The sequence below is a fragment of the Coregonus lavaretus genome (assembly GCF_964263955.1).
Source record: "Coregonus lavaretus genome assembly, chromosome: 37".
Taxonomy (NCBI): domain Eukaryota; kingdom Metazoa; phylum Chordata; class Actinopteri; order Salmoniformes; family Salmonidae; genus Coregonus; species Coregonus lavaretus.
The window spans coordinates 17,261,226-17,285,976 of record NC_140024.1 but is presented as its reverse complement, the minus strand read 5'-3'; the positions used below and the strand labels follow the sequence as shown (position 1 = coordinate 17,285,976).

At 42.8% G+C, this 24,751-nt stretch overlaps 1 protein-coding gene across 1 annotated transcript in view; it reads left to right on the top strand.

Annotated features, from left to right (window-relative positions):
* LOC311111366 (mucin-5B-like) overlaps positions 1-24,751 on the top strand; it is a gene marked incomplete at both ends in the record, with an annotated part of 81,298 nt that overhangs the window by 503 nt on the left and 56,044 nt on the right. The window contains 3 exons of the mRNA XM_084154083.1: positions 5-219; positions 348-451; positions 534-1,088. Of these exons, the coding sequence (XP_084010209.1) occupies positions 5-219; positions 348-451; positions 534-1,088 (874 nt within the window). The remainder of the gene's footprint in view (positions 1-4; positions 220-347; positions 452-533; positions 1,089-24,751) is intronic.

Genomic DNA, 24,751 nt, shown 5'->3' with positions numbered 1-24,751 from the left:
CTAGCTCCAGCAGGGTGCCCAGACCGCTGCGGAGTACGCCCTCACCTTTCGGACTGTGGCAGCTTCCAGCAGATGGAATGAGCCGGCGCTCCGCACTCTATTTAGCAGTGGACTGCGCAAGGAGGTCCAGACGGAGTTGGCATGTCAGGATGATAATAGTTCCTTGGACGCTCTCATCTTGATGGCCATCGGTCTGGATAACCTTCTACAGGAGCATCGGTGACCACCTCGCCTCCCTCCTTTGGCTGTCCTGAGGCAGAGCCTGAACCTGTGGAGGTAGGGGCCACACACCTCTCCGCGGCAGAGCAGCGTCACCGGTGACAGCTGGGGCTCTGTCCCTATTGCAGCCAGGAGGGGCACCAGCTTCAGGGGTGTCCGGTGCGTCCTAACCCCGGGTCCATTAGAGCAGAGGGGCAGCCCCGTGACCTTCCATCTCCCAGGGTAGGCATGCGTATCCTATTTTCATCGTTTCCCTCAGCCCTTTATGGTTCCTATTTCACTGGCTGGTTGTCCCTCAAGTGTTGTCTCTACAGCTCTAGTGGCCTCTGGAGCCGCTGGGAACTTCATCGACCAGGCCCTCGCCTCCTCCCTGAACTTAACCTCATACCAGCTCTCCTCTCGTTTTCCTATCCAAGCTCTGGACATACGACCATTGGGATCCGTCACAGATACGCACATCACCGCACCACTCACCCTCACCGTGGGACCCAAGCACCAGGAAAGCCTTCCCTTCTTCATCACCTCCGCACCTGTACACAAGGTAATCCTCGGCCTCCCGTGGCTCCAACGTCACAATCCCACCATCACATGTTCGAGTATGAAAACTACTGCCTGGGGACCAGGATGCCGGAGGACCTGCTTTCCCGTACCCTGTGGTTCCATGCCGGTTGAGGGCCCTGTTAGTGTCCACCAGCCCATCAATCGGTCCTGCCGTATCGTTGGCCCCATGTGTTGGGACGTAGATATGGACATCCGCCAGGCTCTGAAGCAGGAACCTGTTCCTACCACCTGCCCTCTGGAGCGCATCTACATTTCCACAGGGGTGAGAAATCGTCTGTTGACTTGGGCACACACATCCCTCACCACTGGTGAGTGAATTACTTACAATGGGGAAAATAACAACCAGTTTTTCACTCAGTTAAAACTCCCTTCAATTGTCTTCAAACATCACCAAACTCATGGACTATGTAGTTAACCATGTTACCTCAATATTTTGAGTCATATTGCACTTTTGCACATTACATACTTGAATTAATAGGGTAAAATGATGAGACGGAGAAACGTAGTTTCCAGTAGTAGACATTCTCCAAGATAGAAGAAGAAACCTCCCAGACCTCCCAGTCTCACTAACCCTCCACATTGACGTCACAGCTCCCCCTAGCGCCAGTAATCATATACATTAGCTAAAATTCTGGACCACTGTTATTCAAAATTCCGCGATGCTTACAAGGCCCTCCGCCGCCCTCCTTTAGGCAAATATGACCACGACTCCATTTTGCTTTTCTCTTCCTGTAGGCAGAAACTCAAACAGGAAGTACCCATGCTAAGGACCATTCAACGCTGGTCTGACCAATCGGAATCCACGCTTCAGGATTGTTTTGATCACACGGACTGGGATATGTTCCGAGTAGCTTCCGAAAATTATTTAGACGAATACACTGATATGGTAACTGAGTATATCAGGAAGTGATTAGGAGATGTCGTACCCACTGTGACTATTAAAACCTACCCAAACCAGAAACCATGGATAGATGGCAGCATTCGCGCAAAACTGAAAGTGCAAACCACCGCATTTAACCATGGCAAGGTGACTAGGAATATGGCAGAATACAAACAGTGTTGTTATTCACTCCGCAAGGCAATCAAACAAGCAAAACGTCAGTGTAGAGACAAAGTGGAGTCGCAATTTAATGGCTCAGACACGAGACGTATGTGGCAGGATCTACAGACAATCACAGACTACAAAAGGAAAACCAGCCTCGTCGCCGAGACCGACATCTTGCTTCCGGACAAGCTAAACAGCTTTTTCGCCCGCTTTGAGGATAACACAGTGCCACCAACGCAGCCCGCTACCAAGGACTGTGGGCTCTCCTTCTCCATGACCGACGTGAGTAAAACATTTCAACTTAACCCTTGCGAGGCTTCCGGCCCAGACGGCATCCCTAGCCGCGTCCTCAGAGCATGCACAGACCAGCTGGCTGGTGTGTTTACGGACATATTCAATCTCTCCCTATCCCAGTCTGCTGTCCCCACATGCTTCAAGATGGCCACCATTGTTCCTATACCCAAGAAAGCAAAGGTAACTGAACTAAACGACTATCACCCCGTAGCACTCACCTCTGTCATCATGAAGTGCTTTGAGAGTCTAGTCAAGGATCATATCACCTCTACCTTACCTGCCACCCTAGACCCACTTCAATTTGCTTACCGCCCCAACAGATCCACAGACGATACAATCGCCATCACTCTGCACACTGCCCTATCCCATCTGGACAAGAGGAATACCTATGTAAGAATGCTGTTCATTGACTATAGCTCAGCATTCAACACCATAGTACCCTCCAAGCTCATCATTAAGCTTGAGGCCCTGGGTCTGAACCCCGCCCTGTGCAACTGGGTCCTGGACCTCCTGACGGGCCACCCCCAGGTGGTGAAGGTAGGAAACAACACCTCCACTTCGCTGATCCTCAACACTGGGGCCCCACAAGGGTGCGAGCTCAGCCCACTTCTGTACTCCCTGTTCACCCATGGCTTGGTGGCCAAGCACGCCTCCAACTCAATCATCAAGTTTGCAGACGACACAACAGTAGTAGGCTTGATTACCAACAATAACGAGACAGAGTGTGGTGCCAGGAAAATAACCCCTCACTCAACGTCAACAAAACAAAGGAGATGATCGTGGACTTCAGGAAACAGCAGAGGGTGCACCCCCCTATCCACATCGACGGGACCGCAGTGGAGAAGGTGGAAAGCTTCAAGTTCCTTGGCGTACATATCATTGACAAACTGAAATGGACCACCCACACAGACAGTGTGGTGAAGAAGGTGCAACAGAGCCTCTTCAACCTCAGGAGGCTAAAGAAATTTGGCTTGGCACCTAAAACCCTCACAAACTTTTACAGATGCACAATTGAGAGCATCCTGTCGGGCTGTATCACCGCCTGGTACGGCAACTGCACCGCCCACAACTGCAAGGCTCTCCAGAGGGTTGTGCGGTCTGCACAACGCATTGCCGGGGGCAAACTACCCGCCCTCCAGGACACCTACAGCACCCGATGTCACAGGAAGGCCAAAAAGATCATCAAGGACATCAACCACCTGAGCCACTGCCTGTTCACCCCGCTATCATCCAGAAGGCAAGGTCAGTACAGGTGCATCAAAGCTGGGACCGAGAGACTGGAAAACAGCTTCTATCTCAAGGCCATTAGACTGTTAAACAGCCATCACTAGCACATTAGTGCCTGCTGCCTATAGACATAGACTAGAAATCACTGACCACTTTAAGAAATGGAACACTAGCCACTTTAATAATGTTTACATATCTTGCATTACTCATCTCATATGTATATACTGTATTCTATACTATTCTACGGTATCTTAATCACTTAATAATGTTTACATATCTTGCATTACTCATCTGATACAGTGCTATGAAAAAGTATTTGCCCCCTTTCTAATTTTCTCTACTTTTGCATATTTCTGATACTGAATGTTATCAGATCTTCAACCAAAACCTAATATTAGATAAAGGGAACATAAGTGAGCAAATAACACAACAATTACATTTTTATTTCATTTATTTCATAAACAAAGATATGCAACACCCAATTCCCCTGTGTGAAAAAGTAATTGCCCCCTTACACTCAATAACTGGTTGTGCCACCTTTAGCTGCAATGACTCCAACCAAATGCTTCCTGTAGTTGTTGATCAGTCTCTCACGTCGCTGTGGAGGAATTTTGGCCCACTCTTCCATGCAGAACTGCTTTACCTCAGTGACGTGTGGGTTTTCAAGCATGAACTGCTCGTTTCAAGTCCTGCCACAACATCTCAATTGGGATTAGGTCTGGACTTTGACTAGGCCATTCCAAAACTTCAAATTTGTTGCTTTTTAGCAATTTTCATGTAGACTTGATTGTGTGTTTTGGATCATTGTCTTGCTGCATGACCCAGCTGCGCTTCAGCTTCAGCTCACAGACGGATGGTCTGACATTCTCCTGTAGAATTCTCTGATACAGAGCAGAATTCATGGTTCCTTCTATTAAGGCAAGTCGTCCAGGTCCTGAGGCAGCAAAGCATCCCCAAACCATCACACTACCACCACCATGCTTGACCTTTGATATGATGTTCTTACTGTGGAATGCAGTGTTTGGTTTTCGCCAGGCATAATGGGACCCATCTCGTCCAAAAAGTTGACTCAAGTTTGCCAAAAAGCACCAGGATGATCATCAAGACTCTTGGAAGAACGTTCTATGGACAGATGATTCAAAAGTATAACTTTTTGGATGACATGGTTCCAGTAATGCCTGGCAAAAACCAAACTCTGCATTCCACAGTAAGCACATCATACCAAAGGTCAAGCATGGTGGTGGTGGTGTGATGGTTTGGGGATGCTTTGCTGCCTCAGGACCTGGACGACTTGCCTTAATAGAAGGAACCATGAATTCTGTAAGGGGGCAATTACTTTTTCACACAGGGGAATTGGGTGTTGCATAACTTTGTTTATGAAATAAATGAAATAAAAATGTAATTGTTGTGTTATTTGTTCACTTATGTTCTCTTTATCTAATATTAGGTTTTGGTTGAAGATCTGATAACATTCACTATCACAAATATGCAAAAGTAGAGAAAATTAGAAAGGGGGCAAATACTTTTTCATAGCACTGTATGTATATACTGTATCCTATACTATTCTACTGTATCTTAGTCCATGCCGCTCTGACATCGCTCGTCCATATATGTAAATATTCTTAATTCATTCCTTACTTAGATTTGTGTGTATTGGATATATGTTGTGAAATTGTTCGATATTACTGCATTGTCGGAGCTAGAAGCACAAGCATTTCGCTACACCTGCAATAACATCTGCTGAACACGTGTATGTGACCCATCAAATTTGATTTGATTTGACATTACTTTAAATGCAAATACCTGGGAGGCCTAGGGAATGATACAAGGGTTGGCGCCATAAAATAACAAACAAAATAAAACGTAAAAAATATGACCATACATAAATTTGTGTGTCACATATACACATGGCATATGCTTGGGTACATTTACCTTTTAGTCATTTAGCAGACGCTCTTATCCAGAGCGACTTACAGTTAGTGAGTGCATACATTATTTTATTTTTTCATACTGGCCCCCCGTGGGAATCGCATCCACAACCCTGGCGTTGCAAACGCCATGCTCTACCAACTGAGCTACACGGGTACCACCTTGACATCTCTGATCTGCTTGCCTCAATAAATTAATGCTAGAACATTGGTAGCCAGGGTTAGCTATTTGTATCTAGTCTCTAAATAATTGCATAACGGTGCAAGTTAGACACATGTTATCTTTTGTTTGCATGTGAGCATGTCTTTTTTTGTCGGTCCTGTCAATGTTGAGTGATCACACATGCCTCAGCACACATAGAAGGTTACTTTGCCTGCTTGCAAATGTGTGCTAAAAGTGGGGATGTTTCATAGAGTATCTGATTATCTTAACTCCCCACCACCAATGAACCACCACTGCAACATAGCACTTTTTTTCTGAGTGTAGGCCTATCTACAACCTAAAAATGATTATTCCGCTGTACCCATAGGAGAACCCTTTTTGGTTCCAGGTAGAAACCCTTCTGTGCCTAGGTAGAACCCTTTTGGGATCCATTCCACAGGAACCAAAAAGGGTTATCCTTTGGTGACCATCAAAGAACCCTGTTGGAACCCCTTTTTCAAAGAGTGTACTCAACAAGTTCAACCTGTTAAGTTTACACCATTTCATTCTGTACTCAAACATCTGCCTGGTATTCAAGATAACACGCAACAGAGCACCACCACCTTTGAAGGTTTTCATCAACCTCTGCTCAGATTTAAATAGCAGTGTTTCAAGAACCTCCACCAGGGGTGACTGTAGTATCCTCAAACAGACAAAAAGGAGACACAAGAGGGCACCCCACACTCATTTTGGATACCAAGGGGTCTTTTATTTTCATACTGTATGCTCTCACTCTCATCACTATCTCCTTTGCCATCTTTCATTTATGTCATTTCAACATTGACACAGAGGGGCACATCACACTCATGTATTTTCTCGGAACTCCATCCATACACACACACACACTACTGTAGCATCTTGTTTACATTTCTCACACTTTAGGCATCCAGCTGAGGCCTTGGATGGATCATGTTGCAATGAGATGGGCACAGGGGTATGTATGTACAGTCCATTTTAGTGTGGTGGCAAATTAGTTGAACAGGAGAAGAGGATGTGGTTGCTTGTGGAGGGAGAGCAGTGGGTAGAACAGCTGCAGTGACACTGATAGGTTGCTTTGGCTCATCACTTCTTGACTAAAATAAAGATAGATTTAGAAATTAGTTCTACATTGCCATAGTTCAACAGCTGAAAAGCCTTCATTAACATACTCCCAGAGACGGCAAGACATTCAGTATTCACTGAATGAAGTAGCCTACCCATCCCCATTTACAATTTCATTCATCATTTAAATAAATTATACTATAGCACATTCAATGACGTTATTATTGTAGACTATAGGCTACTCCTGTATCTACCTTGTACAATACCGTAATCATTGAATGAAGTAGCGTACCCATCAACATTTACAATTTCATTGATCAATTAGATAAATAATACTAGCACATACAGTTACATTATTGTAGAATAGGCTACTCCTGTATCCACACTATATTAGGATACCGTTATGATTTCATTGGTCTTGTCAGGCATGATTTCTTCGTTTGAAGTTATGTTGTACCTCATTTCCCTTCTTCAGTAAAAAGTAGTTATGCATCCCCCATTCAATTAAGTTTGAGTGTGAATGTGTAGGCCTAGTGACAGTGGAAAAATAAACCCATAGCTTCAGCACACAATGGCATGTAGGGGTAGTGTATTACAATGTTAAATATGTATACTGTATATCCAGGGAGTACGGTCACTGCTATCCAGATTCCTTGAACCATAAACTATAACCCTTACCTAACACTAAACTTAACCCTTACCTTAACCATTTTACATTTCTACTTGATTGAGGTAGGGACATGTTGACTTTGTCGTAACCCGGCACAGGGGAGGGACGGATATTTTATTTTGATTTTATTTCACCTTTATTTAACCAGGTAAACCAGTTGACAACAAGTTCTCATTTACAACTGCGACCTGGCCAAGATAAAGCAAAGCAGTGCGATAAAAAACAACAACACAGAGTTACATATGGGTTAAACAAAACATAAAGTCAAAAATACAACAGAAAATCTATACACAGTGTGTGCAAATGTAGCAAGTTATGGAGGTAAGGCAATAAATAGGCCATAGTGAAAAATAATTTCAATTTAGTATTAACACTGGAATGATAGAGATGATGTGCAAATAAAGATACTGGGGTGCAAATGAGCAAAATAAATAACAATATGGGGATGAGGTAGTTGGGTGGGCTAATTTCAGATGGGCTGTGTACAGGTGCAGTGATTGGTAAGATGCTCTGACAACTGATGCTTAAAGTTAGTGAGGGAGATAAGAGTCTCCAGCTTCAGAGATTTTTGCAGTTCGTTCCAGTCATTGGCAGCAGAGAACTGGAAGGAATGGCGGCCAAAGGAGGTGTTGGCTTTGGGGATGACCAGTGAGATATACAGTGCCCTCCACAATTATTGGCACCCCTGTTTAAGATGTGGTCGAGGACTTCCAAAAATTCTCCTTTTTTTTTTAACAACATAGAACCCAAATGCAAAAAAATAGAAAAATCCAACCTTTTATTTAAGTACATTACTTTGGTGTAAAAAAAAAATCACACATTTAGAAAAAAATAAACTTGAAATCATGTGTCCCACAATTATTGGCACCCCTGATGTTAATACTTTGTACAACCCCCTTTTGCCTACAAGACAGCACTTAATCTCCTCCTATAACATTTCACAAGATTGGAGAACACAGAGAGAGGGATCTTTGACCATTCTTCTTTGCACAATCTTTCTAGATCATCCAGTGTCCTGGGTCCTCTCTTATGCACTCTCCTCTTGAGCTCGCCCCACAGGTTTTCGATTGGGTTGAGGTCTGGGGACTGAGATGGCCATGGGAGGACCTTGAGTTTGTGACTGCTGAACCATTTTTGTGTAGATTTTGCCACATGTTTTGGATCATTATCCTGCTGAAAGACCCAATGACGACCCATCTTCAGCTTTCTGGCAGAGGCCATCCGGTTTTTATTTAAAATGTCCTGGTAGTTCAAAGCGTTCATAATGCCATGCACCCTAACAAGGTTCCCAGGGCCTTTGGAAGAGAAACAGGCCCACAGCATCACAGATCCTCCACCATACTTCACGGTGGGCATGAGGTGCTTTTCGGCATACTCATCTTTTGTTTTACGCCAGACCCACTTAGAGTGTTTGTTGCCAAAAAGCTAAATCTTAGTCTCATCTGACCAAAGCACACGATCCCAGTTGAAGTCCCAGTGCCGCTTAGCAAACTCCAGACGTTTACGTTTGTGAGTGTTAGTGAGAAAAGGCTTTTTCCTTGCATGCCTCCCAAACAGCTTGTTGGCATATAGAGAGCGTCTGATGGTTGTTTTGGAGACTTTGTGACCCCAAGATGCCACTCTTTGATGCAATTCTGTGACAGTGAGCTTAGGACTTTTTTTTACTTCTCTTACAATCCTCCTCACTGTGCGTTGTGGCAAGATAAACTTGGGACCTCTTCCAGCCTTGTTTGTCACTGTTCCAGTTGTTTTAAACTTCTTAATGATTCCTCTGACTGTAGATACGGGCAAGTTAAGGCAAGTGGCTATTTTCTTGTAGCCATTGCCTGACTTATGAAGGTCGACACAAATCTGCCTTACTTGAATGGTGTGTTCTCTTGTCTTTGCCATGTTGACAAATGGGTAAGAGAATTAGGCCTCTGTGTCACGTCATATTTATACCCCAGGGAAACAGGAAGTCACTAATTAAAAGTTCCTAGATACCCTGACCAACTTTAGCAACTACAGAAAAATATATTTAAAAAAAAATCAATTAAAATTTTCAGCGGAATTGTTAGGGGTGCCAATAATTGTGGGACACATGATTTCAAGTTTATTTTTTTCTAAATGGGTGATTTTTTTTTTTACCACCAAAGTAATGTACTTAAATAAAAGGTTGGATTTTTCTCTTTTTTTTGTATTTGGGTTCTATGTTGTTTTAAAAAAAAGGAGAATTTTTGGAAGTCCTCGACCACATCTTAAACAGGGGTGCCAATAATAGTGGAGGGCACTGTACCTGCTGGAGCGCATACTACATGTGGGTGTTGCTATGGTGACCAATGAGTTAAGATAAGGCGGGGATTTGCCTAGCAGTGATTTATAGATGACCTGGAGCCAGTGGGTTTGGCGACGAATATGTATTGAGGACCAGCCAACAAGAGCGTACAGGTCACAGTAGTGGGTAGTATTTGGGGCTTTGGTGACAAAACGGATATAGAAACATACAGAGTTTCTTATGCTGGTGTAATCACTTAACTTAATCATATTTAAGCATATTGAAAGTTCCAATCTGCATGAACATTTGTTTTCTCGCTGTGGGTACATACAGGCTTTTATTAGTATCCAGCTAAAGGTGTTCTCTGAGCTACACGTGAAACTACACTTCCACTTTATAACCAGTAGGTGGAGCTATGAGTCACTAGAAATCCAGAGGTCAGCATTTTTAAAAAATCGGTTCAAGTGATAAGTGCCTTTTCCTCTGGGGGTTGAGTAGAACCAGTGCAGCAAAAGTGTGTGTTTGTGTGTGTACTCTGCTTTAGAACAAGTGTGTGCATGCAATGCAGCAGGGATTCTCTTCAAGTGTGTGTTCAGTACAGCACAGGTAAACAAATCAATCCTGGGCAGGAAGCATGTGTGATTGTCCCCTACCTCCTCCAATCTCACTGTAGTCTCTGTAATCTGCACAGTTTCACAGTAAGGTCACTCCATCAGTGTTATGAGCATATTTAGGCTTATACAGCTCTATGATTAACTCTGTGAGTGAATGGTATATCTGTTATATTGAAAAGACACAAGGCAATGTGTCTATGCCTTTATACTGTGAGGGAATGATTATGTTGACATCTGCAGAGCCACCCCTCACCTTTCACAGACACGCCCAAAAACATACACACACACACACACAGACTAGCTGTCCTAGCGTTCACCCAGGGGGTAATTGACTGTCTGTGCTCAGCTGAAGAGATCTGCTGGCCCCTCCAAGGTGTCTTTCATCAGGCTGGGTAAATACAGGGGGAGGAGATGGAGAGAGGGAAGAGAGAGAGCGATGGAGGTAAAAGGCAAGGGATGGATGGATGGAAAGATGGAGTGAGTGTAATCAAAGAACCATAGGGAGAAGGTAAATGGAGGAAAGCCCACTCACTGCATCCCGATCTCTCCCTCACCTTCTCTCGTTCTGTCCCTTCGAGAGTCTTTGAATAACATAATTACTAGACCTAGAAATCATTCCTTTGCTCACAAGCCATTGTCCACATAATAACGTCTACCAGGGTAAACTATAAGATAATATATTTCTTCAGCACTTGGAGAAGGGTGGAAAAGGGTCACTGCAGAAGAAACGGAGGAAGAGGAACACAGAAAAGAGTGGGATAGGGAGAGGGACACACACACACACACAGAGCCAAGGGTTGCCCTGCCCTCGCTACTCTTACTGCAGTTCAGCTAGAATCAAACTGGGGAAAATCATAGCTAGAGAGAAAGAAAGAATAAGGTAGCCTTTTTACTGTAAATAGGATATTACCTTCTGAATGAAATCGTTAGAAAATTGGGCTAGAGATTGTGAGTGTATTCTAAAGGCAGAGTGGAGGGAAGAGAGAGATGAGTGATTTAGATCGGCAAGCCCATAAATTAGTGAAATATGGCAGAGAAACTGAGACTCGAAGGAAGCCACAAATTCTATCAGAATAAAGAAGGTGAATGGTTGTGAAAACGCAGGGAAGGTTGTGATTCACTGCTGTTTTAATGAGGCTGGTTTTTTGGGGGGGTTTTTTTGTGGGGGGGAGATCAGCTTAATATTGCAGATAGATTGTAACTTCCATCAATGTAATTGTCTGCATCACTTCCAATACCCCATGTTTATATATATATATATATATATATATATATATATATATATATATATATATATATATATATATATATATATATATATATATATATATATATATATATATATATATATATGCACTTCAACTGTGAGAGACGGAATCTAAAACAAAAATCCAGAAAATCACATTGTATGATTTTTAAGTAATTAATTTGCATTTTATTGCATGACATAAGTATTTGATACATCAGAAAAGCATAACTTAATATTTGGTACAGAAACCTTTGTTTGCAATTACAGAGATCATACGTTTCCTGTAGTTCTTGACCAGGTTTGCACACACTGCAGCAGGGATTTTGGCCCACTCCTCCATACAGACCTTCTCCAGATCCTTCAGGTTTCGGGGCTGTCGCTAGGCAATACGGACTTTCAGCTCCCTCCAAAGATTTTCTAATGGGTTCAGGTCTGGAGACTGGCTAGGCCACTCCAGGACCTTGAGTTGCTTCTTACGGAGCCACTCCTTAGTTGCCCTGGCTGTGTGTTTTGGGTCATTGTCATGCTGGAAGACCCAGCCACGACCCATCTTCAATGCTCTTACTGAGGGAAGGAGGTTGTTGGCCAAGATCTCGCGATACATGGCCCCATCCATCCTCCCCTCAATACGGTGCAGTCGTCCTGTCCCCTTTGCAGAAAAGCATCCCCAAAGAATGATGTTTCCACCTCCATGCTTCACGGTTGGGATGGTGTTCTTGGGGTTGTACTCATCCTTCTTCTTCCTCCAAACACGGCGAGTGGAGTTTAGACCAAAAAGTTATATTTTTGTCTCATCAGACCACATGACCTTCTCTCATTCCTCCTCTGGATCATCCAGATGGTCATTGGCAAACTTCAGACGGGCCTGGACATGCGCTGGATTGAGCAGGGGGACCTTGCATGCGCTGCAGGATTTTAATCCATGACGGCGTAGTGTGTTTCTAATGGTTTTCTTTGAGACTGTGGTCCCAGCTCTCTTCAGGTCATTGACCAGGTCCTGCCGTGTAGTTCTGGGCTGATCCCTCACCTTCCTCATGATCATTGATGCCCCACGAGGTGAGATCTTGCATGGAGCCCCAGACCGAGGGTGATTGACCGTCATCTTGAACTTCTTCCATTTTCTAATAATTGCGCCAACAGTTGTTGCCTTCTCACCAAGCTGCTTGCCTATTGTCCTGTAGCCCATCCCAGCCTTGTGCAGGTCTACAATTTTATCCCTGATGTCCTTACACAGCTCTCTGGTCTTGGCCATTGTGGAGAGGTTGGAGTCTGTTTGATTGAGTGTGTGGACAGGTGTCTTTTATACAGGTAACGAGTTCAAACAGGTGCAGTTAATACAGGTAATGAGTGGAGAACAGGAGGGCTTCTTAAAGAAAAACTAACAGGTCTGTGAGAGCCGGAATTCTTACTGGTTGGTAGGTGATCAAATACTTATGTCATGCAATAAAATGCAAATTAATTACTTAAAAATCATACAATGTGATTTTCTGGATTTTTGTTTTAGATTCCGCCTCTCACAGTTGAAGTGTACCTATGATAAAAATTACAGACCTCTACATGCTTTGTAAGTAGGAAAACCTGCAAAATCGGCAGTGTATCAAATACTTGTTCTCTCCACTGTACATATATACACATACACATACCCACATACAGTGGGGGAAAAAAGTATTTAGTCAGCCACCAATTGTGCAAGTTCTCCCACTTAAAAAGATGAGAGAGGCCTGTAATTTTCATCATAGGTACACGTCAACTATGACAGACAAATTGAGAATTTTTTTTCCAGAAAATCACATTGTAGGATTTTTAATGAATTTATTTGCAAATTATGGTGGAAAATAAGTATTTGGTCACCTACAAACAAGCAAGATTTCTGGCTCTCACAGACCTGTAACTTCTTCTTTAAGAGGCTCCTCTGTCCTCCACTTGTTACCTGTATTAATGGCACCTGTTTGAACTTGTTATAAGTATAAAAGACACCTGTCCACAACCTCAAACAGTCACACTCCAAACTCCACTATGGCCAAGACCAAAGAGATGTCAAAGGACACCAGAAACAAAATTGTAGACCTGCACCAGGCTGGGAAGACTGAATCTGCAATAGGTAAGCAGCTTGGTTTGAAGAAATCAACTGTGGGAGCAATTATTAGGAAATGGAAGACATACAAGACCACTGATAATCTCCCTCGATCTGGGGCTCCACGCAAGATCTCACCCCGTGGGGTCAAAATGATCACAAGAACGGTGAGCAAAAATCCCAGAACCACACGGGGGGACCTAGTGAATGACCTGCAGAGAGCTGGGACCAAAGTAACAAAGCCTACCATCAGTAACACACTATGCCGCCAGGGACTCAAATCCTGCAGTGCCAGACGTGTCCCCCTGCTTAAGCCAGTACATGTCCAGGCCCGTCTGAAGTTTGCTAGAGTGCATTTGGATGATCCAGAAGAGGATTGGGAGAATGTCATATGGTCAGATGAAACCAAAATATAACTTTTTGGTAAAAACTCAACTCGTCGTGTTTGGAGGACAAAGAATGCTGAGTTGCATCCAAAGAACACCATACCTACTGTGAAGCATGGGGGTGGAAACATCATGCTTTGGGGCTGTTTTTCTGCAAAGGGACCAGGACGACTGATCCATATAAAGGAAAGAATGAATGGGGCCATGTATCGTGAGATTTTGAGTGAAAATCTCCTTCCATCAGCAAGGGCATTGAAGATGAAACGTGGCTGGGTCTTTCAGCATGACAATGATGCCAAACACACCGCCCGGGCAATGAAGGAGTGGCTTCGTAAGAAGCATTTCAAGGTCCTGGAGTGGCCTAGCCAGTCTCCAGATCTCAACCCCATAGAAAATCTTTGGAGGGAGTTGAAAGTCTGTGTTGCCCAGCGACAGCCCCAAAACATCACTGCTCTAGAGGAGATCTGCATGGAGGAATGGGCCAAAATACCAGCAACAGTGTGTGAAAACCTTGTGAAGACTTACAGAAAATGTTTGACCTGTGTCATTGCCAACAAAGGGTATATAACAAAGTATTGAGAAACTTTTGTTATTGACCAAATACTTATTTTCCACCATAATTTGCAAATAAATTCATTAAAAATCCTACAATGTGATTTTCTGGAGTTTTTTTTCTCATTTTGTCTGTCATAGTTGATGTGTACTTATGATGAAAATTACAGGCCTCTCTCATCTTTTTAAGTGGGAGAACTTGCACAATTGGTGGCTGACTAAATACTTTTTTCCCCACTGTACATACCCATATACATATACATATACACATATCCTTTAAAAATATATATATATTCCCCTTTATTACTTTCCAACCCCGCCACCCTTTCCCCACTTGGAGTAAACTAGTGAACAACAACGCCTAGGCCTCTACTTCCAGCCCATACCCACTATCTACATTTTATGGACACAGTCAATTTTACAATAATTACATTTTGTTTGTTCTTTCTCCTGAACTTCTTCTACTCTCAACCTCTCCGATCATTTTCATGTTTTCCATCCGGTTTGCCATATCTTTCTAACTGTGCTCCTTCACAAAAGCTCCCAACCTACAACCCATACACTTATTATGGACACAGCATGCCTACATTATTAGTTATCTTGTTATTGTTTGTTGTTAGTTGTTATTAGTCCCATCCTTCAATTCCATTCAACACCTCCCATCTATCTTTTAACACCATCCATATAGGATTTCTATTTGCCATATATATTTCAACTGTACTGTGATGTCTTACAAAAGTTCTGAACCTTTCAATTCTCAATTTTGAATTGAAAATAAACATTTTTGCTAATAGTATTATTATGTTATTGATCGATTGACTATGACTTTTCAGATCACCCAGGCTGTTGTTAGAGACTGCTCAGAAAGATAGGGCTCCAGAAAGCTTACTTTCTCTCCTCTATCTAAAATGTATTATTTTCCTCCCTTATACTTCTCAACATCCCTTCCCAAGACATCCTTTCTCATTTAGTTTATTTTACTATTCTCTCTCTGTCCCTTCACTCTCTCTGTCCCTCTCTCTGTCCCCCCCCCTCTCTCTCTCTCTCTCTCTCTCTCTCTCTCTCTCTCTCTCTCTCTCTCTCTCTCTCTCTCTCTCTCCCTCTCTCTCTCCCTCTCCCCCTCTCTCCCTCTCTCTTGCTTTCTCTCTCTCTCTCTTCCTTCCTTCCTTCCTTCCTTCCTATGTTCCAATCTTTTTTAAACCAGGCCCAGGCTTCACCAGGCTGCCACCCAGCAGAATGTGGGAATCTGTCTTGCAGAGTGTATTTTAGGATGCGCTCCTGTATCTGCTGTACACTGAGCAGTAACAGGTTGCATTGAGGCATAAAGAGAGAGGAGAACTCAGCCTCATCCCACATCGTCAGACGGAGAGACACATTTATCATTCACTACATGGGTGCTTGGGAGTGAACATGTCCTATTTCTCTGCTAGGCTCTCAAAATACACTACATTACCAAAAGTATATGGACACCTGCTCGTCTAACAGTTCTTTCCAAAATCATGGGCAATAATATGGAGTTGGTCCCCCTTTTGCTGCTATAACAGCCTCCACTCTTCTGGGAAGGCTTTCCACTAGATGTTGGAACATTGCAGCGGGGATTTGCTTCCATTCAGCCACAAGAGCATTAGCGATGTCGGGCACTGATGTTGGACGATTAGACCTGGCTCGCAGTCAGCGTTCCAATTCATCCCAAAGGTGTTCAATGGGGTTGAGGTCAGGGCTCTATGCAGGCCATTCAAGTTCTTCCACACCGATCTCGACAAACATTTCTGTGTGGACCAGACTTTGCATGGGGGCATTGTCATGCTGAAACAGGAAAGTGCCTTCCCCAAATTGTTGCCACAACGTTGGAAGCACAGAATCATCTAGAATGTCATTGTATGCTGTAGCATTAAGATTTCCCTTCACTGGAACTAAGGGGCCTAGGCCGAACCATGAAAAACAGCCCCAGACCATTATTCCTCCTCCACCAAACTTTTCCGCCAAACCCATATTCGTCCATCGGACTACCAGATGGTAAAGCGTGATTCATCACTATAGAGAACGCGTTTCCACTGCTCCAGAGTCCACTGGCGGCAAGTTTTACACCACTCCAGCCGACGCTTGGCATTGCGCATGGTGATGTTAGGTTTGTGTGTGGCTGTTCAGCCATGGAAACCCATTTCATGAAGCTCCAGACAAACAGTTCTTGTGAGCTTGTGTGGCCTGCCACTTCGCTGCTGAGCTGTTGTTGCTACTAGACGTTTCCACTTCACAATAACAGCACTTACAGTTGACCGGGGCAGCTCTAGCAGGGCAGAAATTTGACAAACTGACTTATTGGAAAAGTGGCATCCTATGACGGTGCCACGTTGAAAGTCACTGAGCTCTTCAGTAAGGCCATTCTACTGTCAAAGTTTGTCTATGGAGATTGTATGGTTGTGTGCTTGATATTATACACCTGTCAGCAAACGTGGTGGCTGAAATAGCTGAATCCACTAATTTGAAGGGGTGTCCACATAGTTTTGTATTTATAGTGCAGTTTTAGATTCGAAATAAGAGAGAGCTGAGCTCTTTTGGCTCATTTGCCAAAATGGAATGGCTGTGTGTGTGTGCGTGTATGTGATTGTGTTTGTTGTAGTGCAAACAAGAGACAAGACAGTCTATCCATCAATATCTATCCATTCTCTGATTGTTCCATAAGTCAGGGTAGATTTTGTGTGTGTCTGTGTGTGTGTCTGTGTGTGTGTGTTTGTGTCTGTGTGTGTGTGTCACCCGGAGACTGAGCTTATCTTTGGTATTTGTTCCGTAGTGTTGTACCGATAAAGATCCAATCAGAAATTAATTAACATCCTGATAAGAACAAGGACAAGTACATCCGTTGTTTTTTTTCTCTTTTCTTTTTTTTCGGGTAGATCAGCTTTAATACTGCAGATAGATTGTAACTTCCATCAATGTAATTGTCTGCATCACTTCCAATCCCCCATATGTTTTTTTAAACGCAAATATACGGTATATAGACACTACCAGTCAAAGGTTTGGACACACCTACTCATTCAAGGTTTTTTCTTTATTTTTACTATTTTTTACATTGTAGAATAATAGTGAAGACATCAAAACTATGAACTAACACATATGGAATCATGTAGTAACCAAAAAAGTGTTAAAGAAATCAAAATAAGTGTTATATTTGAGATTCTTCAAATAGCCACCATTTGCCTTGATGACAGCTTTGCACACTCTTGGCATGTTCTCAACCAGCTTCATGAGATAGTCACCTGGAATGCATTTCAATTAACAGGTGTGCCTTCTTAAAAGTTCATTTGTGGAATTTCTTTCTTTCTTAATGCGTTTGAGCCTATCAGTTGTGTTGTGACAAGGTAGGGGGGATATACAGAAGATAGCCCTATTTGGTAAAAGATCAAGTCCATATTCTGGCAAGAACAGCTCAAATAAGCAAAGAGAAACGACAGTCCATCATTACTTTAAGACATGAGGATCAGTCAATACAGAACATTTCAAGAACTTTTAACGTTTCTTCAAGTGCAGTCACAAAAACCATCAAGCACTATGATGAAACTGGCTCTCATGAGGACCGCCACAGGAATGGAAGACCCAGAGTTACCTCTGCTGCAGAGGATAAGTTCACTAGAGTTACCAGCCTCAGAAATTGCAGTCAAAATAGATGCTTCACAGAGTGTAAGTCACAGACACATCGCAACACATCTCAACATCAACTGTTCAGAGAGGACTGTGTAAATCAGGCCTTAATGGTCGAATTGCTGCAAAGAAACCACTACTAAAGGACACCAATAAGAAGAAGAGACCTGCTTTGGTCAAGAAACACGAGCAATGGACATTAGACCGGTGGAAATGTGTCCTTTGGTCTGGAGTCCAAATTGGAGATTTTTGGTTCCAACCGCAATGTCTTTGTGAGACGCGGTGTGGGTGAACGGATGATCTCCGCATGTGTAGTTCCCACCGTAAAGCATGGAGGAGGGGGTGCTTTGCTGGTGACATTGTCTGTGATTTATTTGGAATTTAAATAACACTTAACCAGCATGGCTACCACAGCATTCTGCAACGATACGCCATCCCATCTGGTTTGGGCGTAGTGGGACTATCATTTGTTTTTCAACAGGATAATGACCCAACACACCTCCAGTCTGTGTAAGGGTTATTTTACCAAGAAGGAGAGTGATGGAGTGCTGCATCAGATTGAAATGGTTTGGGATGAGTCGGACGGCAGAGTGAAGGAAAAGCAGCCAACAAGTGCTCAGCATATGTGGGAACTCCTTCAAGACTGTTGGAGAAGCATTCCAGGTGAAGCTGGTTGAGAGAATGCCAAGAGTGTGCAAAGCTGTCATCAAGGCAAAGGGTGGCTATTTGAATTTGATTTGTTTAACACTTTTTTGTTTACTACATGATTCCATATGTGTTATTTCATAGTTTTGATGTCTTCACTATTATTCTGCAATGTAGAAAATAGTAAAAATAAGAAATACCCTTGAATGAGTAGGTGTGTCCAAACTTTTGACTGGTACTTATATATATATATATATATATATATATATATATATATATATATATACATACACATATATACATATCCTTTAAAAATATTTGTCCTTTATTACTTTCCAACCCCACCACCCCTCCCCTAATTGGAGTAAACTAGTGATCAACAACGCTTAGGCCTCTACTTCCAGCTTATACATACTATATACATTTTATGGACTCAGTCAATGTTACAATAATTACATTTTGTTTGTACATCAGTTGATGTTTGTCAGCAGAGCAGTGAGGATACAATCAGACAACTTCTGAGAACTTCCACCTGGAACACTGAGGAAGGAAGACATGATGACTTTTCAAGTGATTCAAGGCACATACTGTATTTGGAATGGCAACCATAACAAGCACATGGCTTCCAATCCTTCTTTATTAAATTAACAACTTTATATAGTAGTTCTTTAATCCTAGATAAATATAGTACAATTTAACCATTTGTGTGGATATAATTGAATGTCTACAAGTGCTCCCAGTGTTGTGTTAATCTATTCCCATAAATACTGTTTGTATTTGCACTAGGTCACTTCTCGTCACTCTTCTTATCTCTCATGTTGCTATGGTGGTAAATTGCCAACGTTCTCTTTAAGGACTATTTTTTTTGTCCCAGTGCTATTGCTTGGCAGCTGGACAGGTCTGTGATGGACTCACCAAGAGTCTTAATTCACTTCACTGGGTAATGGGCCCAATTGGCTGACAAACACTTGAGGAAGCATTCTGTCCAATCAGAGCAAAGCTGTCTTGATTGTCTGGAAATCAATTTATGTTCCCAGTAATTTAATCAAAGGACTGAGGAGAGTCTAATTTGCCATCATTGCAGTGCACTACACACACACACACATTCGGGCAAGCGCACACACACACAAACACAGTCCCTCCCCAAAATGTCAGTCCAAATAAATGTATATCAAAATCCAAAGTGTTTTCTGAGTAATGAGGTGTGTCAACCAACCTGATACAACGGGCCCAAAACCAGACTAGACAATCAGCCATACTGTCTGTGGGCTGACAGCCTCCTTTCTCTTCCATGGCTCAGTGTCCAACATGACAGCTCCCATGTTGGAGGTTTAAGACATATCACAGAACACCCACTGCTACAACTTCATGTAATGTAACACTTCCCTGTGCCAGACCTCTGATCTGTGTGCTGTGTCTGTCTATTGCCCTCTATCATAGAGGATCAGCCATCTGTGGGGATGGTCAAGTCAGAGCACAGCAGCAATCAGTCCCTCTCATCCTGGCTCCTGCCTTTGGTGTTCTCCTCTCTCTCTCTCCATCGTTCCTCCCCTCTGACCTTCCTCTGCTCTCTCTGGCTCTAATTGAGTCTGTTTGGCCTCTTCTGCTCTGCTGGATCTGTAGAGCATCAACCACTGGCTGGAGTAGTGGATAGAGAAGGAGAGAGCGAGCGAAACAGAGCGAGATAAAGCAGGGAGAGCGATAGAGCAGAGAGAGGGCAAGAGCAGAGAGGGAAGCTGGCAAAGCTCATCAGCCCCCTATCAGGATTCATTTCCTCCACACCTGGCTTTGGGAAATTAATGGGTGTTAAGTTCTCCCCTCTGTTTTCCCTCTCCTGCTCTGACTGGCGCTCTTCCTTCTTGTTCTCCTTCACTCTCCATCCCTCTCTTTCCCTCTCTTTCTCTTCCTCTCTCTCTCGCACTTTCTTTCTCTCTCTTCCTCTCATTCGCTCTCTCTCCGGATTTATTTCCCATTGTGTCTGTGCTGTTTAAATGGCCACTGTGAGGTTCCCCAACCAGCTGTTACAAAGTGTCAGCAGGATCTGGCCTGCCTCTCTCGATCCCCAGCTTCCGTGACTTCTCTCTCTTCTCTCCCTCCATCTCCTTCTCTTGTACTTTCCTCTTCTCCTCTTTCTTTTCCCTCCTTATTTCCCCCCACTGATAGATTGTACTGTTCTGAATGTCCCTTTTAAGAAGTGTTCTAGAGCATTTGGTCCTGCCTTTTGCCAGCACCATAGTCAAGCTTAGATGGAGCACTGAAAGCTCAGTTATCTGCCTTCCACCACCTTATGAATTGAAAAGATACCCTGCCTTTACACTCCATAGAGAAAGAACAATGGTGCTGTCAATCATTTCCTTAATGATTCAGTCTCAAGGATACTTGCAGTTTGTTTCCTACGTGTTCTTATTAAAAAGTTTCCCTAGGCCCGCTCCACACCTCCCACTTCTCCTCCTCCTCCTAATAAATGGTTTGTATTTAGAACCTTATGCCATTAAATTGGAAGTGAACACCTCGAAAAAGCTCAAAGCTGTCTTACTAGATCAAAACACTGTGTTGATACGCCACTTGAAGATAAACAGCTCATTGTTCTACAAGTTTTAACTTGTCAATTAAAATCTACCACTTTGCACCATCACCCTCCTCCAATTTCCGGAGGGGAAAGAGGGAGTGAAAGCCAGAGACCCTTATTGAATACATAAATCACTTCCTGGTTGCGAGCTGTGTTGTTTCACTGCTAATAGATCTCTTCCACAGCACTGTAAGTCAACGCATACACACCGAGACACAACACCCCTTCATTAATCCCTGACTGGTGACAAAGTCACGGAAAGTTCAAATACTTCCTCCTCACAGTACAGTAGTGTCCGGAGCACCTTGAACTTCAGATGACTTCCCAGACTTCTGTGATGGCTGCTACTGAATGAGACATTTTGAAATTATAATTATACATTTTTCTCAGCAATGCAGGCTAAAATGACTGTACTTCCCTACTGAAGCCAGATGACAGAGGACTTCACTTTCTACATAGAGTAAATTAACTGAGTTAAATTAATCCAGCACTAACTGTACCTGTACTCTGCACTTACAATTAATCTAGTGCAGCTGTGGTATCCTCACCACTCCTTCTTAACTTCTACATCTCCAGGTTTCCTCATTTAATTAACTGGCCTTTCACTGTCCATGGTGTAGAAGCTGAAGTAATGAGTCAGTGATAGTTAATCCCTGGTCTTTGTTAGGGGGGCTGGCCTGAGCCTGTTTCCATCTCTCTCCTCTTTTCGCAGGGTGACTCTCACACCTTGCTCCCTCCTCACCTGGCTCTCCATGCCTCACTAACCCCGGACGGAGCAGCAATTGCTGAAGCACCTCAGCCGGAAAAGGTTCATTACAAGGAGGAGCTAGTTAGTGAACTTTGACCTCTGTTCACTGCAGCCATCATCTCCATCAATGTAGTCTCCCTCTGCAGGCTGTGTATGGTTATTTATGGCAGGTACAAGTAGATCTCTCTCTCTCTCTCTCTCTCTCTCACACACACACTCTGTTTCTTTATCTCCCTCTTCACACTTGGACTCTCTCTCTTTCTCCCCCCTTCTCTCTTCACACAGAAGCTATTCAGCTCTGTAATTACCGTAGAGAGAGAGACAGGGAGAGAGGGGCGGGGTCAGAAGTGACATGAGCGTTGGTCCTCGTGGCAGAACATGCAGTCATTAAAGGCCCATTACAGTCAATAATGTGATTTTCCTGTGTTTTATATACACTACTGTTCAAAAGTTTGGGGTCACTTAGAAATGTCCTTGAAAAGCAATTTTTTTGTCCATTAAAATAACATCAAATTGATCAGAAATACAGTGTAGACATTGTTAATGTTGTAAATGGCTATTGTAGCTGGAAACAGGCTGATTTTTAATGGAATATCTCCATAGGCGTACAGAGGCCCATTATCAGCAACCATCAGTCCTGTGTTCCAATGGCACGTTGTGTTTGCTAATCCAAGTTTATCATTTTAAAAGGCTAATTGATCATTAGAAAACCTTTTTGCAACTATGTTAGCACAGCTGAAAACTGGCCTTCTTGAGACTAGTTGAGTATCTGGAGCATCAGCAATTGTGGGTTCGATTACAGAATCAAAATGGCCAGAAAAAAAATAACTTTCTTCTGAAACTCGTCAGTCTATTCTTATTCTGAGAAATGAAGGCTATTCCATGTGAGAAATTGCCAAGAAACTGAAGATCTCGTAGAACGCTGTGTACTACTCCCTTCACAGAACAGCACAAACTGTCTCTAACCAGAATAGAAAGAGGAGTGGGAGGCCCCAGTGCACAACTGAGCAAGAGGACAAATACATTAGAGTGTCTAGTTTGAGAAATAGACGCCTCACAGGTCCTCAACTGGCAGCTTCATTAAATAGTAACCGCAAAACAACAGTCACAACGTCAACAGTGAAGAGGCGACTCCGGGATGCTGACCTTCTAGGCAGAGTTGCAAAGAAAAAGCCATATCTCAGACTGGCCAATAAAAAGAAAAGATGGGCAAAAGAACACAGACACTGGACAGAGGAACATTGGAAAAAAAAGTGTTATGGACAGACAAATCGATGTTTGAGGTGTTCGGATCACAAAGAAGAACATTTGTTAGATGCAGACCAAATGAAAAGCTGCTAGAGGAGTGCTTGATGCCATCTGTCAAGCATGGTGGAGGCAATGTGGGGGTGCTTTGGTGGTGGTAAAGTGGGAGATTTGTACACGGTAAAAGGGATCTTGAAGAAGGAAGGCTATCACTCCATTTTGCAACGCCATGCCATACTCTGTGGACGGCGCTTGATTGGAGCCAATTTCCTCCTACAACAGGACAATGACCCAAAGCACAGCTCCAAACTATGCAATAACTATTTAGGGAAGAAGCAGTCAGCCGGTATTCTGTCTATAATGGAGTGGCCAGCACAGTCACCGGATCTCAACCGTATTGAGCTGTTGTGGGAGCAGCTTGACCGTATGGTATGTAAGAAGTGCCCATCAAGCCAATCCAACTTGTGGGTGGTGCTTCAGGAAGCATGGGGTGAAATCTCTTCAGATTACCTCAACAAATTGACAACTAGAATGTCAAAGGTCTGCAAGGCTGTAATTGCTGCAAATGGAGGATTCTTTGACGAAAGCAAAGTTTGAAGGACACAATTATTATTTATATTAAAAATCATTATTTCTAACCTTGTCAATGACTATATTTCCTATGCATTTTTCTATATTTCCTATTAAAACTCATTTCATGTATGTTTTCATGGAAAACAAGGACATTTCTAAGTGACCCCAAACTTTTGAATGGTAATGTATATATATACCATCAATGGTAATGTATATATATTTCCACATTATGAGGTTAGAATAATACTGTGAAATTATAAAAATTATGATAATGCCCTTTTAGTGTAAGAGCTGTTTGAAAAGACTGCTTGAAATTTCAGCCTGGTTTTGTGGGATGGAGTTTTGGCCTTCGATGGTGACATCAACATGCAGTACATTTGTTAATAGACCAATAAAAAGAGTTCCAAACCTCTCTGTCAATAAAATAAAGGTTTTCAGTTTTCCCCTCCCTACTCAGACCACTCCCAGACAGTCCTAGCAAAATTCTTGCTTGAGAAATTGCCCTTAGCTAAAAAGCTATTTTTGTTTACGACTGCATTGGACCTTTAAGGCCTACCTTTGTAACATTTTAATCTTAACTAAAGGGGTTTCTAATCAACCACATTGTCATACTGCAGGGTTAACAAGGAAGATTCACAATAAACTAGCTTTGAAATACAGTGTGCATAAGCAAATTAGTTTCATACTAAGTATAGTATGCCTGCCTGTTATGTCTGTGTGTTCGTATAGAAAAGTCATGTCAATATAGAAAAGTTACAATATGTTTGTAATATACAGTATACATACAGTATGTTTTCTAGCATGCAAATAATATTCCACTCGTCAATTCAAACAGCTCAGAAATAGTTAAAATGTAAACACAATGTTTTGTTCAATGTGCAATAAAGAAGTGATTATCATTTGAACTGGTATAATAGCAATAAAAAATGGTCTATACAGTACATAATGTCATTTATGGTACAATATAGGCTACATGAACACAGACAGACTACTACTGCACTTTCACTGTGAGGCAA